Raw genomic sequence first — 17102 nt, 5'->3', positions numbered from 1 at the left:
GCAGCCAAACCCAGGGTGCAGAGCTCTCCCCTCGGCAGCACTCCCAAAAATACACACACAGCTTTGCCTCTGGAACCCTCCCATCTCCGTGCTCATGTGCTGGCTGCTGCAGGACAGACCAGGTGATTTGCAGCATCCAAGTGGGATGGGGTGAGCTGGGAGTCAGCACTGCTGCCCAGGAGCCAGCCCTGCCTGATTGATTAGAGAAGTATTAAAATTTGGTGAGAGCTCCTTAGCAACAGTCACCATCTGTGCAGGCTGCTGATGCATAAGAAAGGCCACAGGAAACAAGGCACAGGGAAAATGAGGGTGGTGTAAAGGACAAAGATACTGTGATAGCAGGTCCCAGTTTCCTAAGGTGCTGGGATGGAGTCCAGGAAAAAGCCACCAGGTCCTCTGGCCATGCCCAGCCCTGAGTGAAAGTCTTGACTGACAAACAAAACCCATTTCTAGCACAGCCCAGGGATGCCTGGTCCTACCCACCCCAAAAGTAACATTCCCTTCCCCAGAGCTACCTGCATGACTGAAGAGTTTCACTTGCACACATCTTCAAGGCTGAGCCCCACTGCGCTGTCCCCAAGGGCTTCTCCATCCCTTGGAGTGTCACAGGCTCAACAGAGACCCCTAAATGATGCTCAGGAGTGCAGCGTTGTCACCTCACCCTCCCCACAGCTGCAGCAGCTGCCCCCCAACAAGCCACTGGGGGAACACCATACACAGGGGGCAGTTTATTTTTCCATTAAAAAAATAGATAACAACGTCACCATCTCCTAACAGATATTACAGTCATCAACACCACAACGTGCAGACTAAACACCAACCCGTGACAGTATTCCTGGCCTGGGACAGGGGGATGGATGCAGCGGGCTGGGATGGGAGAGGAAGGAGGGACAGGCATGTTTCTTGTGGTCTCAGAGCCTTGCCAGGAGGCTCAGCAGGTGCAGGAGCCATCCACACCTCTCCACAGCCCCAATCCAGGAGCCACCAGTCCCTACAGCAGCACCACACACCAGGAGCAGCACTTGGACAGCCTCAATTCCTGACCTTGCCCCAGGGCAGCCCATGGAGGAGTCAGGCAGCTCCTGCCTTCAGTTTGGGACCCCAGACACCACCTAAATATCCAGGAAGGTAAAAAATGCCAAAAAAACCAGCTGAGGTGCTGCCTGGGCAGCTGTGGAGGTCACTCACTTGCTCTGCCAGCTCACACAGGTGATGGGGTGGAAGGTGGTTGCTGAGATCACACATGGGCAGCATCCAAGGGTGGCAGTAGGAGAAAGCAGGGAGAAAGCAACAGGGATGTGGGAACAGTTAGCCCTGGGGAGCCAGGAAACTTTGTCCCTGGCTGCAGGGAGTCCAGCTCCAGGATGGGATAAGGTTGATTTGGGATAACCTCAAGCTGACAACACCCAGAGCAGGCTCTGCCCTTTGAGGGTGTGGAATGTGGGCTGTCCAGGACACAGCTGGAGCAGAGGTGGATGGGCAGCAGGAGGGATGGGGCGTGGCTCATGCCTGGGGCCAAGCGGGCACAGAGGGGCTCAGCAAAACATGGGCACTGAAACCACCACAGGGAGCAGAGTTTGGCTGCAGCCAGTCCAGTACTGAGCCCCAGGGCTCTATTTCTGCATGTCACACTGCAGGAGGAGGACGATGGAAGGGTCACTCTTGGCGGCCTCCTTGAACTCCTCCAGGGAGATCTGGTCATCCTTGTCCTTGTCCATCTTTGTGAAGATCTTGTCCACACGCTGCTGGGGTGTCAGCCCATCTTGGTTCATCCTCATCATGATCACAGTCCCCACCATCCTGTAAATGGCCTGGAGGAAGAAGAGAAGCAAAGTACCAGAGTGGGAATGTTGGATGGGCAGAATGTCCCAGGATAAGGGCAGGGGGCACAGGATTTCTGCTCTCTTGGCACTGAGTTCTATGCTGCTGCACAGTTACCATCTGGTGCACACTGGGTACCTTTCAGACAAGGCTCTGGGCAGGAAAACTCATTCTTTGGTGTGAAAAGGCACCCAAGAGCTGCGAAAAGCCTGGAAAAAGCAAGCTACCCCCGTGGATTTTAAGCACTGGTACCTCAATGATCTCCAGCATCTCTAAGCGTGTGATCTTCCCGTCCCCATCCAGGTCATACATCTCAAAGGCCCAGTTGAGTTTCTGCTCAAAGGTGCCCCTGGAGGTGACAGACAGGGCACAGATGAACTCCCTGAAGTCGATGGTCCCATCCCCGTTCTTGTCGAAGGTGCGGAAAGCGTGCTGGGCGAACTTAGAGGCGTCTCCGTAGGGGAAAAACTGCGGGAAGGAGAGAAGAGAGAGGGAAATGAGGGCTGGGGGGGAGCATCAGCACAGAGGCTGCACCTGAAGCAGCACCCTTGCCCAGCAGGAGCCGGGTGCTCCAGTCCCATGGGCAGCACTAGGACTCCCAGCTGGAGCCCACCTTGATGTAGAGCTGCTGGAACTCCTCCAGGTTGAGGATGCCGGTGGGACAGTCCTTGAGGAAGCCCTTGTACCACTGCTTCAGCTCCTGCTCGCTGAACTCCGTGCTCCTCACCAGGTCATCCAGCACCTCTGGGGCCAGCTTGCTGCTGTGCTTGCCCATGGCTGCCCCTGGGAGGGAAAACACAACTCCTACACACCAGGCACGGAGAGGGATGGTCCTCCTAGGCCCTCCTCCAGCCTGGCAGCTGGCTGATCCCACATGCCTCTTCCCCACGCTAGAGCTGACCCACCTGGCAGGTGGGTGTCCATGCAGGACAGAGACTGTGCGACTTGGAGCATGTTTGGCTGTGGTCTTTGCTGCTGGAGCTGGCCCTGGGGCAGCCCCCCAGTGCACCCAGCAGCGTCACCTGCAGCCCCCTGTCCTCAGCCACCTTTTGCCTGCAGAAAACCACCCAAAAAGCAACAGAAGATCCAGAATTCTTCCCATGGCCTTTAGCAGGCCGTGATCATAGAATCCTAGAATGGTTTGGGTTGGAAGGGACCTCAAAGATCACATAGTTCCACTTCACTTGACCCTCTCCAAGGATGGGAGAATGAAAAGTCTGCCATTAAAGTACATAAAATCCTCACTTGCACCATGGGACTCGCAATATCCAGCTGGTCACAGTGATGCCCAACCTGCTCCTGGCCAGTCCTTGGTGAGGATGGGGTCTGGCCAGGCCCCCATGCCTGTGCCACGGGTCTGCCAGCAGCATGGAGCGCTGGGAGCCCATGGCTGCGTGGGCAGCACGCGGAGCTGCTCCGATACACGCCGTGCCCGCTCCCACGCAGCCTTGGCTGCCAGCACCGCTCAGCCTGAGCAGCAGATGGTTTGCTGAGAGCTCCTGGAGCTTCTCTCTCTGTGGAGAAAGTTGAGTAGAAGTTCACCTGGAGCCCAACCAAGCACTGTCTTCCTTTGGAGCGTCTGATGTCCCGACCGTGTGGGCTTGGGGGGACATGGGGTGACCCTTGGGATGAGCCCTGCAGTGATAGGGGGGTCCTCATGCTCCCAGCCAGCCCCATTCCCAGCTAATCTCACAGGCAGTGGCTTCTTCCTGCCCCATCATCCCACCAGCATCTGTCACTGTCTGCCGCGGCAGCGCCTAACCCAGCGCCCCTTGGCAGCCGGAGCGGAGGGAATGTCCAGACTCCCACGGAGCACAACGCTGCCCCAGCCATCCCAGCTCTGCTGGGGGGCTGCACGAGTGCCCCCCAGCACTGCAGTCCAGTCCTAATCTGCTGAGACCAATTAGGTACCATGGCCATCCCCTCCCTGATCCATACCCATGTCCTCCCACACCTCCCACCGGTCACACTGGCAGGAGGAGGCAGCGTCTCACACCACACCTTACCCTGCAAGAGAAGCCCTCAGAGTGGCCAGGACTCGAGAGCAACATCCTTTGGTTCCCAGTCCTCCATTCCCTTTTCCAAGGGGTACCCAGTCACACCAGGGCAGGGGACAGCAGCCAGAAGGGCCACCACGCGCTTGGCACAAACCACTCACCCCAAAGCACCAACATCATCACTGATCCGTGGCTGCTGGTCCCAAAACAGGACAGAGGGGGATTACTACAGGTGTCCCCCTCAAGGGCTGCACCCCGGGCAGCACAGAGCATCACCCCTGGAGTAGGGAAGGGGCTCAGCTCTCGGCCCCGGGGGATGGATGGGGACGCGGGCGTGCTCTGCTCACCCGCAGAGGAGGCGGCTCCGGGGCACCAGCCCCGACACCCGCTGGAACCGAGTCCCGGGAGCAGCGCAGCTCCCGGCACCTGCCCCGACGGCAGCTCCGCACCGGGGAACCGGGACCCAGCCCCGGCTCCCGACAGCCCTTACCTGTCGTGCAGTGCGGGCAGGTGGCGGCTCGGCGGGACCGGGCGGGGCGCGGAGCCAGTGCCGGTACCGGAGGGGCCGCGGTCCATCCGCGGGCTCAGCCCCCGCCGCTCCCGCCCCTCTTGTAGCCGCGGGCCGCCCGTCCCCCCCCCGGCGGCAGCGTTCGTCCATTGGCTGGGGGCGCTGTCAATCAGCCGGGAGGGGCCGCGGGGTGGGGGGTCGAGGTGGGATACTGGGGGGTACCGGGATGCTGGGAGGGGAATCGGTCCTGGGATGCTGGGAGATGCTGGGAGATGCTGGGAGCAGGATGCAGGAGGGGTGCTGGCACTGGGATGCTGGGACTGGGATTCAGGGAGGATGCTGGCAGTGGGATGCTGAGGGGATGCTGGCAGTGGGATGTGGGGGGATGCTGGCAGTGGGATGCCAGGGGATGCTGGCACCCAGCACACATCCCCATGCTGCCTGCACTGGGGACACACGAGTGGATTCTTGGTCGGCAGAGCCACAGCTGAAGCACAGAGGGGGAAAGGGACAAGAAAACCACTCTGATCTTCAGAACCGAACGTGGAATGTTTCCATGGAGATAGCTGAGTGCTTCTCCCGGTGACCTTGGCATCCTGCTGTGATCCCAGTGCCACCTGGGCCTGTCCACAGCTGTCCCTCTGCAGCTGGTGGCCACTGAGCCCGGATGAAGTCTCCAGCCAGCCAGGACTGGTCCCCATCCCGTCCCCACAGGGCTGTGAGGTGCCATGGGCGTGCTCAGACCTTCTCCATGGCACGTGCTCTCAGGTGCACCCACCATTTCTGCAGAGGTGTCTGCATGAAGCAGCAGAAACTGTCCCAGCTGGAGACGAGACAGGGCTGGGTTGCAAAAAACCCAAATATTTTCAGCTGTGTATGAGCAGTGGGATTGCAGGGCTCCATCACCTCTCCACCCTGGGGGCAGGAGGGCTGGACCCCCATGGCTGGATGTGACATTCCTGCACTGTGCCCGTGCCCAGGGTTGGACTCCACCTGGAATGGGGCGATTCAGCCTCATGGGTTTTGTGTCACCCCCACAGACTCTGCTGGGCACACAGCTCTGTGCGGCCCCAAAGCCTCTCCGTGAGCCTCCCCAGGAGCTCGGGGGGACGAACCCCCCCGGACCTGCTGCCAGTTCTCGGATGCTGAAGTCGAGAAGACATCAATTAGAGCAGCTCTGCAAAGCGCCCGCGCTCGGGGAGCGCAGGGGGACTGAAAAATTAATGAGGGCTTAATTGAAGCAGCACGGCTGCCAGGGCTGAGACCAGCCCAGCTCAGCTCATGGGACAGGGCTGCCTAGGGGACATGGGACAGTTCCAAGAGGCAGGGGAGTGCCAGGTGACAGGGATGCCCTGGGGATGGGGGTAAGGATGACTGTGTGGTACCAGAGTGTCCCAATTTTGGGGGCTGTGACACCGTGAGTCGTGGTGCTGGGGAACTGCCTGGGCACGTCGGGGCTGGACATACCAGTGGCCCCAATCACAGCACCCAGCTCAGCCCAGATTGTGGCACCCCAAACCCTAACATGAACCCAGGTTCAACTGGGACGCTGGCCCTGGGATTGCAGGGTGGACAACAGGGTGTTTGAGGGGGGACACTGGCTCTGCAGGCAGCTCTGGCTCTGTGACAGCCCTTTGCCCGCTGCAGCACCACTCCCAGCTCCCAGCCTCGAGGTCCCCGGGGTGCAGAGCTGCCAGGGCCCTGCCGGTTCCTAAAAACATCCTTATCCAGCGACTCCGTGGAATGCAAAGGGCTGCAGCTTCCCCCAGCGGCTACGGGCTGCACCAGCACGGCCCGGGGGGCTGTGCCCGATGGGGGGGGCTGTGGGGCAGCTGCTTGGGGCTGCTGCAGCCGGATCAGCAACCCCCAGACTGATGGGATCTGCTTAACCCAGAGTTCCAACAGTCCTCGTCCCGCTGCACTGCCAGGTCACCCGACTGTGACACCAGCCGTGCTTGGGGCACTGGTGGCTCAGCCAGCCCATCTGTGACCTCCCAGTGCTCTGCTCCCATCAGTGTCACCATCACACGGTGCTGGGCAGGACCCGTCACTCTGAGTGGGGTCAGCTGGGCAGGGATGTGAACAGGGATGGACACTGTCCCTCGAGGCCAGTGAATGATGGTCACAGCCAGTGCAACCCCACAAATGCCCCCGTTTTCTAGTGACACTCTGGGCAGCAGCCACACAGCCAGGGCCAAAATCGGGGTTTCTCACTTGTTTCTTCTGCTGCCCCTCCCCTTCGAGCCAGGTTTCCTCACCAGCAGCCTCTCCCTTCCCCTGGTCCCTCACCATCCCCAGCTCAGGTCCCTTCCCTGCTCACTGCACCCAGGGCTGAGCTTTCGTGCCAGGTGCCTTGGGGCGCTGGAGGGTGGGCACCCACCCCTGCTTTGCTGCACAGAAATGCCCAATGTCACCCACAGAAATGTCACCCACCCCGTGTCCCTGGGCGACACCTCTGTGTGCCACTGGGCAAGCTGGACCTGGGGTGACCATGACACTGGGGATGCCTCTTGATGTCCCCACTGTAATGCTCAGCCCTGGCCCGGGAAAAGGGGAGTGCAGGGTGGAAAAGCAGAACCAGTCCAATTTTGGGGGTCCCCACCTGCTTCCTACCTCCCACATGAGCCCTGTGGGAACAGCTCTGTGCCGGTTCATGCCATCCAAGCCACCCCTGGCCCCAGTTCAGGGGAGACAGAGGATGCTGCCTGGACAAACGGGGGTCCCGGGGCATGGGTTTGGTTTGTCCCGGTGGGAATGGCACCAGGTGAGGTCCCCCTCCCTGGAGAGGGGCCTGGGGGCAAGCAGTGCCATCCACAGGCTGGGTCAGGAGCAGAAGAAAATCTGGGACTTCCCTCCCCTGCTCGGAGCTGAGCCAGGCAGACTCTGATGTGGAGGAACACACAGGCACCCTCTCTGTGTCGCCGTGTCCCCCAAAACCAGGGAGCAGCCCCTCCCCACCCCTCCAGCAGGAGCCAGAGCCCTCCCCCAGTCAGGCCGCAGAGATTCTCCGGCCGGCACGCAGAGGGTTAAACATCCCCGTCTCCCTCACACTTGAGACGTCACCGTCACCAGTGGCGTGGAGGGGGGGCCGGGGGGCTATGGTGGTCTTTGTGGTGCATTCGGCAGCTGGCGCAGGGCGGCTCACGCACACGGCGGGCGGCTCGTCCCCGGCACCCCGCGATCCGGCAGCATCCGCAGACTCCCGGCCGCCGCCACCGCCCGCCCGCGCCTCGGGCTCCCACGGCCACGGTGAGCACGGGCCGCCACGGGGGACGGGGACAGGCCACCAGGCCTGAGAGCAGGGCGAGGAGCTGGCTGTCCCCCTGCTCAGGGACCCAAACCGCCAGCAGCCCCTCGAGGGGACCCCTCTTTGCCTTTGCGCCCCTAGCCCGGTGCACGCACCCCAGGGCTGGGGGTGATGGGGTGCGTGATGGGGTGGAGATGGGATGGGTGCTCCCCACGCCGGGGATTCTGCAGCCCCGCGGTGGCCCCGGGCGGGTGCGGGAGCACGGGTGGGTGCTCGCCCGCGCCGGCTGGGTGCTGCGGATCGGCTCCCGGCAGCCCTGCGGTAAATCCTGCTGCTCATCCGCAGCCGCAGCCAGGCAGAGGGGAGCCCCCCAAACCCCGCCGGCCCCACTCGGGGGGCTCAGCCCCACGGGGGGCTCACAACACCTTCTACCCAGGGAGGTCCCCAAACCGGGGGGTCGCGGCGCTGAGAAGCCCCAGCACCACCCTGAGCAGGCTTGGGGGTGTCCTGGTTGATCCTGGGGCAGGATTTAGGATCAGCACCCTGATTGCCGGGATAAGGTGTCTCCCCCTCCACGGAAAATCCTTCAGGCACCGCGCGTCCGACCCTGCAGCGGCTGCGGCGATGCCGGCACAGCCATGGGCGGGGGGCAGCGGCAGGAGGGGCTCGGCGGCGGTGGGGGGCACCCAGGGGGCACCCGGTGGGCACCCGGCGGGCGGGGCGCTGCGAGACCAGGTCAAGGGGAAGGGGCAGCCAGCCCCCGGCCGGGGCTGCGGCGCTGCACCAGCCTGCGGTGCCCACAGCGATGCTGCGCCGGCGGCGAAGGGGCACAGCCCAAAAACGGCCCCCGGTGACACGGAGGGACTCGATCCGAGGGCATCGCTGCCCCTCCGGCGTGGCCAGCCCGGGTGCTGCCGGCGGTGGGGAGGGATGCGCCTGGATGCAGGATTTGGCCCTGCCTGGAGCAGGGTTGGGGGAGGGTTCACCCCATCGGCTGGGATGTCCCCATGGAGGTGACACCTGCCGTGGGGTCCCCATGGGGCAGGACGCTCGGGGAGAGGAGCAGGTGCCGGAGCAGGGCTGGGGTGCAATGAGGCCACCGCAGGGAGCGACAGAACCCGGGGCCACCTCGGGTGTGGCTGAGGACAGGGAGCCTGCTGCTCCCAGCCCTCCTCCAGCAGCACACTCCTCTGTGATCGCTCCCAGTTTGGAGGGGGTCTTTCCCAGGGGATTTGGGGTGCACGGTTCCCCCAGTTCAGCCTCACAGCAACGAGCAGCCTGCACTGGAGGGAGCCCCTTGTCCTCCCCTATAGCCCCCTGGGGGGATGTGCTGTGGTACCCCAGGCTCCCTGAGCCAAGGGTGACATGGGGATGTGGGCACCTGGGGCCGAGGGAATCGTGCAAATCAGGGGCTGAGTCCCCAGCGGATCCTCCTCCCCAGCCCAGGGGGGCTGCAGCAATCCCCAAACTCCCCCCCAGCACCGAACCTCAGTGCCGCGGCTCCAGCCTCACGGCGGGGTGTCCTCACACCTGGGAGCACAGAGATCTATCCGTGCCCCCTCCCTGGGCACAGGCAGAGTTCAGCAGTGACAAATCCCAGCCCCAAGTCTCCCTTCAAGGACAACAGCGGCACGGGCAGGAGGACGCCCGCACGCCCGTCACAGCGTGTGCCAATCTCCCCCCACACTGGCTGCCCCAGCACCCCGGGGACCCCTCAGCACCGCTCCAAAACTCCCCAGCACCCAGCAGGATGAACCTCGGCATCAGGGCACCAGGGCAGCTCTTTGTGCCTTCGCAGGGTACAAGCGCCCACCACGGAGGGGGAAACTGAGGCAGGGGTGTGCAGTGGGGAACACGGGTGCTCTGGTTCCCCCAAAAAGCAGCTGAATTTTAGTGTCAGTCTGGTGCAGCTCTGATGTAAAGCCATCAGTTACTGGGTCTGGAGGAGGAGGAGGAGAAGGAAGGCAGAGCCATCACTGTTGATGCTGAGGGGCTGTGCTGGGGGTGAGCAGGGAGCACTGGGCTGAGGGGCACCCTCCTCTCCACTGCTGCTCCAGCTCTCCCTCTCCCCTTCCCCTGCCTCATTAATTAAACCCAGATGCTTAATTACAATCTGCTGAACCCGTGACTGCTTCCTAGAGCCCGCTAACACCATGGGGCCAATCCCGACTTCCCCCCATCCCTGTAGGAAAGGTGGGAGACAGGGAACGGGGGGAGCATCCCAGTGCCTGCAGGATTTGGGTTGTGGCTCATCAGTGGCATAAAGGGACCTTCATGCAACACGCAGAAAAGAGTAAACCTAACCAGTGGAGCTGGGAAAGTCATCCCTGGGGATCTTGGCCTCTCCAAGGAGAGATGGGGACAGATGGCTCAGCCCTGGGGTTGTCCCCGGGCTGCTGGCAGGTCCCCCAAGGAGTGAAGAGGGACAGGGATACTCAGCTCGGTGCCTGGTGAGCTGCCAACAGCAATACAAAAAATAACAGAGGTAAATGAGGCTGGTGGCAGCGTGAGGTGGGTGGTGGGATCCAGCCTGGTCACCCACCGATGGGTCCCCAGGGCAGTGGGGTGCCCTGACCCTCTCACCCTCCTGCCTGCAGGTCCCCACCAGCCCATGCAGTGACTCAGGGGGTGGCACAGCCCCTGCTCCCGCCGTAGCCACCGCTGCCACTCCGGGCACTGAGGTAAAGATCACGGCCGTGGGGTGGGTGGGATGCACCAGCGCAGGCACCAGACCCCCACACCAAGTCTATGGGGCACGAGTTCCCAGTTGGGATCTTCCTCTGTCTATGCCCAGCCCCATCAGCAACGGCATAACCCCATGGGGGTCACCTGGGGCAGCCCCCCAACCCTCAGGCGAGCATGGGGTACGGAGTGGGGGAACTGGGGTGTTTCAGTGGTGGCTGCGTGGCTGGGGGTGCCCCAGGGAGCGCAGCACTCCCAGATTCACATCCCACTTCCCTTGGGAATTGGCAGAAGTGCCGGGAGAGCCGAGCCACCACACTCTGGTGGATGCTGACACCTCTGTGCCCGACCAGGAGGGAGAGTGATGGGGGCCACGGGGTGCAGATCCTGCTGGGTGGCACCGTGGGGGCTCAGGGGTGCCGGTGCTGTTCCACTCTGTTCTGTTTCTCTCGCTCAGGTCTGCTGGCCATGGGCAACCTGATAAAGGTATTGGGCAAAGATTTAGAAAACTGTCCTCATTTTTTCCTGGATTTTGAAAGTAAGTCCCATGAGCAGGGTGTGGGCGGGGAGGGGGCCGGGTCCACTGCTGTGGCTGCTCTCTGGAAGATGGGGACAGGCACCGTGTCCCCGAGCAGCCCCATGTCCCCAGGTGCCTTGGGGCAGCCCCAAACTCACCCTGCAAAGGGCTGAGTGGGGCAGGGGAGCGAGACCCCGAGAGATGCCCCATCCCTCGAAGCGTGGGGAGACATCCTGGCTGAGTGGCAAGGATATGGGATACATCCCAGCAGCAGGACCTGGCCCAGGATGACCTCAGGGACCTGCCACCTGCCTGCTGCTGTAATTGATGGCACTGGTGGCCATGTGGCATGTCCCCTGCCACCATCACGGCAGGGACAGCCTGGAGGCTGGGTAAGGAGGAGGGAATGATCCAGCTGCACCGCTGGAAAGGTCGGTGCAGTGGTCACAGCCTGAACTGAGTGATGGGGATCAGGGGACTGACTGGGACAGGAAAGCACAGCTCTGGGACCTCCCAGGCCGCTGTGGCAGGATGCCAGACCAGGCACAGCCCCAGGGCCCCTCTGACTCCCTCTCCTGCAATTCCTCCAGGGCACAGCTCAGAGCAAGAGCGAGGAGGGTAAAAACAGTGCCACTCACCCCAAGCCCCTGCCCATTTCCATCCCCAGCAGGGAGAGGCCGTGCACAACCACCTCAGGCACAGGCACCTCCAAAATATCCAGGGCTGGGGTCACACAGCCACCCACTCCCATGGCAAGAGGCCTTCCTGGCTCTTCCAGGTTCCTTTGAGGCAGCACAACCTTCACCTGCCTCCAGTCCCCTCCACAGCCCATGGGCTTGGGGCTCTGAGGGCTCCCCGGGACGCCCCATTCCGGGGCTGGCTCTGCACCTGGAGGAGGGGAACACCTGTAGCCAAGACTTCAGGGACTCGCTCACCATTCCCTCCTCCCTCCGCTCCTTCCTCTCCATCACCCATCCGCCAGCGCTCATCACCATCGCGGGGGGGAAGAGGCTGCACTCGGGGCCAGGGAGCAGATGAGGGGTCACCCCCCGCCCCAGCTGTCCAGGAGCCCCCCGAGCCCCCGGGGAGCAGCGGGGGGAGGACGGGGGCTCTGGCCACCGCCTCTGCCCACAGCCCAGCACCTCTTCCCCGAGCTCCACCTCACCATCATGCTTTTTTCCTCTTGTTTCTTCTCTTGCAGGTTTCACATGGGGAACCTTCTAAAAGTGTTGACTTATAACGAACTTGACCAAGGCCCTAATTTTTTCCTTGACTTTGAAAGTGAGATGGGATTTTTATTTTCCTTTTTCGTTTCGTACTTATCCTGAGTTCCACATCCACACCATTTTGAGTTCTTGTACCCGTCGCCCATCGCATTGAGCCCATCCCAGACGTCCTCCCCCCACCTTTGCCGTTCCCCGGGGAGGGGGGCAGACCCATGGCCGGGGGCTGTCACTCCACACCTCTTCCCCGGGGCAGTTGGGGCCAGCCCGGGGCCGAGGGCTGCTCAGGGACCCCCATGAGCAGGACCACGGTCACAGGGCAGCCAGGACTCACCCCCAACCTGCCCCCCACTCCACGGCTTGACTCGAGCTCGGGCAAGGAGACGGATCAGGGGGAGAATCCCGCCAGGAAGGGCTGTGGACTGGCGGGAGAGCCGTGGGATGGGGTGCTGGCACCCCACTCTGGCTCTCGCCGCCCAGGGCCCCGCTCAGAGCCCTCCGGGTTTCTCTCCCCGGGGCGCTGCCCTGCAGATGCGCAGCCGACGGAGGCCGAGACGGCGGTGTGGAACCAGGTGAATGCCGTGCTGGAGGAGGCACAGACCATCCTGGCCGAGCTGCAGTCCTACACGGGCGCTGGGCAGGAGATTCGAGAGGTGGGTGCAGCCCCAGCGCCCGCTGCCCACCCGCCCGCCACAGCTCGGGGCAACCGCTGGCGCTCTCCCCCCTCCAGGCCATCCAAAACCCCGGGGACCTGCGGCTGCAGGAGCGGGCCTGGAGCGCCGTCTGCCCCCTCGTTGCTAAGCTGAAACGCTTCTATGAGTTCTCCCTGCGGCTGGGTGAGTGCCTGACCCCCACCCCCCCTTCCCTGCATCCCCTCCTTGCATCCCGCCCTGGATGCAGAAATGGGACAGGCTGTGGGAGTTCTGGCCCTGGAGTGTGCTCAGCTCTGGATGCTGTGCTGCCCTGTGCCTTAGTTTTCCCATTGAGGGCGGGGATGGGGTGGGGACATGCAGAGGGGCAGGAGGGGACCAGAGGTGCTTTGTCCCCAGAGAACGCCCTGCGGAGCCTGCTGGAGGCCCTCACCAGCCCCCCGTACGCCCCGACCCAGCACCTGGAGCGGGAGCAAGCCCTGGCCAAGCAGTTTGCCGAGATCCTCCACTTCACCCTCAGCTTCGACGAGCTCAAGGTACCTCCCCGTGCAGGACAAGAACTGGGGGTCCCCACACTGGGACCGTGCAAAAGTTGTGAGCCAGCAGGGGCCTTTTGGGACCCCCCAGGTTTGCTGTAGCCCCTCACTCAGGTTTTCCACCCAGATGACCAACCCCGCCATCCAGAACGACTTCAGCTACTACAGACGGACCATCAGCCGGAATCGCATCAACAACCTGCAGGTGAAAGGATGGTGCTGTCCCCCTGCCCCCACCAGGGATGGCCTCCCCCAGGGGTTCACAGGGCTGGGGGTGACTCAGGGGTGATTAACCACCCTAATGGCCCCCCATCACACCCCTCCCCAGCTGGACGCGGAGAGTGAGGTGAACAACGAGATGGCCAACAGGATGTCCCTCTTCTACGCCGAGGCCACTCCCATGCTCAAAACACTCAGCAATGCCACCACCAAGTTTGTTTCAGAGGTGAGAGAGGCTGGGGGGACCCTAGGAGTGGGAAAAGACCCCCTACAGCCCTGGCACCATGTGAGTGACTGGGGATGGAAAGAGCAGTCAGGACACGTTGGGTTTCAGAACAAGACCCTCCCGATCGAGGACACGACCGACTGCCTGAGCACCATGGCCTGTGTCTGCAGGGTGATGCTGGAGACCCCGTGAGTACCCCATATGGGTTGGGGGGACACATCTCAGTGCCAGGATCCCTCTGCCAGCCCCCCAGGCTCAGCTGGCCCCTCTCCTGGCACAGGGAGTACCGGAGCCGCTTCACCAACACCGAGACCCTCCTGTTCTGCATGCGGGTGATGGTCGGCGTCATCATCCTCTACGACCACGTCCACCCCGTGGGGGCCTTTGCCAAGACCTCCAAGATCGATGTGAGTGGCCATGGGGTGCACTGGGGGTGGGTCACACCCATGCTGCTCATCCCAAGGTGTGATGCTCGGGGTGCCTCTCCCTGGATGACCCAAATGGGGATGTCACTGGGCTGGTCCCGAGGGGAACTCATCCCCCCAAGCAGCGAGGAGGAGGATGGAGAGGAAGGGGGACAGCCCCCCTGTGGCACATTGGGGATCTCACAGCCCTTCTCACTACCCCCACCAGATGAAAGGCTGCATCAAAGTCTTGAAAGACCAACCCTCAACCAGCACGGAGGGGCTGCTGAATGCTCTGAGGTGAGCCAGGGGCCACGGAGGGGGATGTGGGGTGACAGCAGGGCGGGTCAGGGGGGCCACAGGGTGACCGTCCCCTCTCTGTCCAGGTACACCACTCGGCACCTCAACGATGACACCACGTCCAAACAGATCCGGGCCCTGCTGCAGTGAGCGCGGGGCGGCCGCCGCAGCCGCAACGTCACCGTGTCACCGACGCCCATGACCATACTGCTCATCTTGTACAGAGGGAAAAGGGACAACGAGGAATACACAGGAATACTAACAGAACATCAAAACGGCCCGAGGCCACCCCCCCAGGCGCTCCTGCCCCGCTTCCCACCCCCCAAATTAGCACCCGCTCCTGGACACGCGGTGCGGGTGGCACTGTGGGGACACCGCGCTGGGGGTGCCGGGGCCGGGCAGGATGGACCCAGGCAGGGATGTGGCAATGGGGCCGGTGGCAGCGAGTGCCCATGGCATGGGGACACCTTGGGGAGGGGGCAGGTGTCGCCCCTGTCCCCATCCTGGTCCCTGAACATTTGGCAGGGGAGGAAGAGGAGGAGGAGGAAGAGGAGAAGGAGGAGGAATAAACATCCCTGCGGATCTGCACTGACTTTGGAGGAAATGGCTCAGTCTCACCTGGTAGATTTTTAATATGAGCAATTAAATCCACACTCACCTCTTCTTTTCTACATTTTTTTTTTTTTGGGGTGTGAAATAAAATGACATTTAATCTGTTTGAGGCCGGAGTGGGGCTGTCTCTGCCGTGTCCTCATCTTGGGAGGCACCCCCTGTCCAGCCCTCATGAGTCCCATCCATGAGACCCCCTGACTCAGCCCCCCCAGGGACCACGTCCCCTCTCCATGATTCTGTGGGGACCCATCCCTGTGGGACAAATCCTACCTCCCAAGTCTCTACCCTGCTGTGACACTGCTGGTGATCAGGAGCTCCTGGAGGGTAAACAGCCCAGCGTGGCCCTCAGTGTGCCCCCCCAGGGTGGGGCTGCCCCCACTGCTGCCCCCAGGCCAGCCCACCCAGGGCCCCTTCCTTCCCCAGCGCCCCAGCAGCTGCAGACTGGGAGGACTGGGATGCTGCTGGAGGCCATGGCTGGCTGCCACGGGCCCGGTGCCTTTGCCGGCAGATGGCCCTGTGACACCGTGACAACACAGCCACGCTGGCCCCACTCACACCGGCTACACCGTGGGGGCCCCACTCGGCCTCACAGCCCCACCCGCAGCCCCCCGAGCTGGGGGAGTACCTGATGGGGCCCCTGCAGTGCTGGACCCCGGGTCAGCCCTTGGCATGGGCTGTGACACCCCCCATGGGGACACCCCAGGACTCAGCACAGCCATGCTCCTGGGGCACAGGGCCAAGGCCCCTGGGGTTTGGTGTCCTGCCAGCGCTCTCCTTCCCGCCACCTTTCCCGCCTTTCCCGCCCGGCACATGGGCAGATCCTGGCACTGCTGACTCCCCCTCGCTGCCCCACACAGCCCCCTCCACTGCCAGGGGACAAGGGGCACCCCACAGGTGATACCATGACCCCAGGGCCTCCTGCAAGGTGTCGCAGCACTGGCAGCACTCCTGTGCCTCAGTTTCCCCACCTGGGCAAGGGGTGACCACCACTGCGTCCAGCACGTGCTGGAGGGCACATGGGCAGGGTCCCCACAGCCTCCTGAACTGTGGACTGTGGACTGAACTCCCTGAATCCCTCACTGGGTGCCAAGATGAGGACACCAATCCCACCCACCTGCCCCCACAGCCCAGCTCAGCCCACACGTCCCCAAACCTCCTCAGGCACCCCCAGGCACGGGGCAGCAGCACAAGAATGGGACACAGAGAGGGGGCAGAGCCCCCAGCCCTTCGGATACCGGCACTTCCTGGGCCCAGTGCCAGGATCCAGCCGCGCACACCCGGCCTTTGCCGCCAAATCCACCCAAGTCCCGCGCGGCCCGGGATGGGGCACACGCTGCCGCACGGCCCTGGCCAACAGCTCCGTTTATTTTTAGGCTCTTGCGACATGGCTTCACCCGTGGCTTCACCACAGCCACCCGAAACGCTGCCGAGGCACCGGCTGGGCCACAGGATCCCCCCACGCCCTGCCCTGCTCCCAGCTCTCCGTGCTCCAGCCGTGCCTCGAGTTCCCCTTTAGTTCCCTTCACCCACCAGCACCCACGGCAGCGGTGCCAGCGGTGCCACCGAGCCCTGCTGAGCCCCAATGGACCCCCAGGGCTCTCTCCCACCACACCCACCACCCAGGGCTCCGTTAAACCCCCCTGGTGCTCCGTGACACCATGAGCCCACCTGGGAAGCGAAGATGAGCCCAGGACACGGCTCAGTTCGGAGCCTGCAGCTGCCGTGTGTCTGCAGCAGCCGATGGCCCCATGTGACACCGTCCCCCAGATGGTCCCTGGCCCGTCTGAGGCAGCGGCACAGGACCATCCCCGCAGTGTGGGAACTGGGGTGGGAAGAGCCAGGGCAGCGTCACCAGCCGGGACCTCCAACGGGAGTTAAGGGACAGCCGGATGCTTTAAACCCACCAGTGAACAGGGGCACAGACACCAGCTGGTCACCGGTGCCGGGCGAGGTGGCAGCTGTGCCCTGGTGCCCCGGTGCCGGTCGGCTCCTGGCACAGAGCCCACAGTGTCCCCTCACCTCCCTCATGGTGCCTCTTCCTCAAGAGGGGAGGGACGAGGCCAAACTCGTGACGTACCCCAGCCCTGACTGCTCCCCACCGTGGTGTCTGGCAGGGCAGAGCAAGTGGCACATCCCGCCCCAGCAAAGGGCAGCACCGCA

General features: G+C 63.0%; 2 protein-coding genes across 10 annotated transcripts; one reads left to right on the top strand and one right to left on the bottom strand.

Annotated features, from left to right (window-relative positions):
- Positions 1-713: 713 nt before the first annotated feature.
- HPCAL4 (hippocalcin like 4) lies at positions 714-4447 on the bottom strand. Its single transcript, XM_050326584.1, has 4 exons — positions 4309-4447; positions 2435-2604; positions 2074-2289; positions 714-1811 (listed from the first exon to the last, which is right to left on the bottom strand). Exons 2-4 carry the CDS (start codon positions 2594-2596, stop codon positions 1614-1616), a joined length of 576 nt encoding a protein of 191 aa, XP_050182541.1. The 5' UTR covers positions 2597-2604; positions 4309-4447; the 3' UTR covers positions 714-1613.
- A 2951-nt stretch (positions 4448-7398) lies between these two features.
- LOC126645732 (CYFIP-related Rac1 interactor A-like) lies at positions 7399-15058 on the top strand. 9 transcript variants are annotated; one of them, XM_050326460.1, is made up of 13 exons: positions 7399-7575; positions 10171-10254; positions 10713-10793; positions 11974-12053; positions 12527-12648; positions 12726-12831; positions 13045-13181; positions 13309-13386; positions 13510-13626; positions 13735-13814; positions 13907-14033; positions 14260-14330; positions 14417-15058. In XM_050326460.1, the coding sequence occupies exons 4-13, from the start codon at positions 11981-11983 to the stop codon at positions 14478-14480; spliced, it is 975 nt and encodes a 324-aa protein (XP_050182417.1). In that variant the 5' UTR covers positions 7399-7575; positions 10171-10254; positions 10713-10793; positions 11974-11980; the 3' UTR covers positions 14481-15058. The 9 variants fall into 9 exon arrangements, 8 of the variants coding, with proteins under 8 accessions (XP_050182417.1, XP_050182418.1, XP_050182420.1 ...); XM_050326461.1 differs by lacking the exon at positions 10713-10793; XM_050326463.1 differs by lacking the exon at positions 11974-12053.
- Positions 15059-17102: the final 2044 nt, after the last annotated feature.

This window comes from Myiozetetes cayanensis, unplaced genomic scaffold (genome assembly GCF_022539395.1).
Source record: "Myiozetetes cayanensis isolate MyiCay16 unplaced genomic scaffold, myiCay2020 scf31, whole genome shotgun sequence".
Taxonomy (NCBI): domain Eukaryota; kingdom Metazoa; phylum Chordata; class Aves; order Passeriformes; family Tyrannidae; genus Myiozetetes; species Myiozetetes cayanensis.
Note: the sequence above shows the minus strand (reverse complement) of the source record. Positions and strands in the feature narration are given on the sequence as shown.

Bases quoted from the DNA above. Each gene is read 5' to 3' on its own strand.
- HPCAL4 (XM_050326584.1), bottom strand. From the start codon at position 2,596: ATGGGCAAGCACAGCAGCAAGCTGGCCCCAGAGGTGCTGGATGACCTG. The intron at 2,290-2,434 runs GTGGGCTCCAGC...TCCTTCCCGCAG, and splicing joins TCCAGCAGCTCTACATCAAG to TTTTTCCCCTACGGAGACGC. The intron at 1,812-2,073 runs GTACCAGTGCTT...TTCTTCCTCCAG, and splicing joins AGATGCTGGAGATCATTGAG to GCCATTTACAGGATGGTGGG.
- LOC126645732 (XM_050326458.1), top strand. From the start codon at position 12,211: ATGGCCGGGGGCTGTCACTCCACACCTCTTCCCCGGGGCAGTTGGGGC. The intron at 13,387-13,509 runs GTGAAAGGATGG...ACCCCTCCCCAG, and splicing joins ATCGCATCAACAACCTGCAG to CTGGACGCGGAGAGTGAGGT. The intron at 13,627-13,734 runs GTGAGAGAGGCT...GTTGGGTTTCAG, and splicing joins CCACCAAGTTTGTTTCAGAG to AACAAGACCCTCCCGATCGA.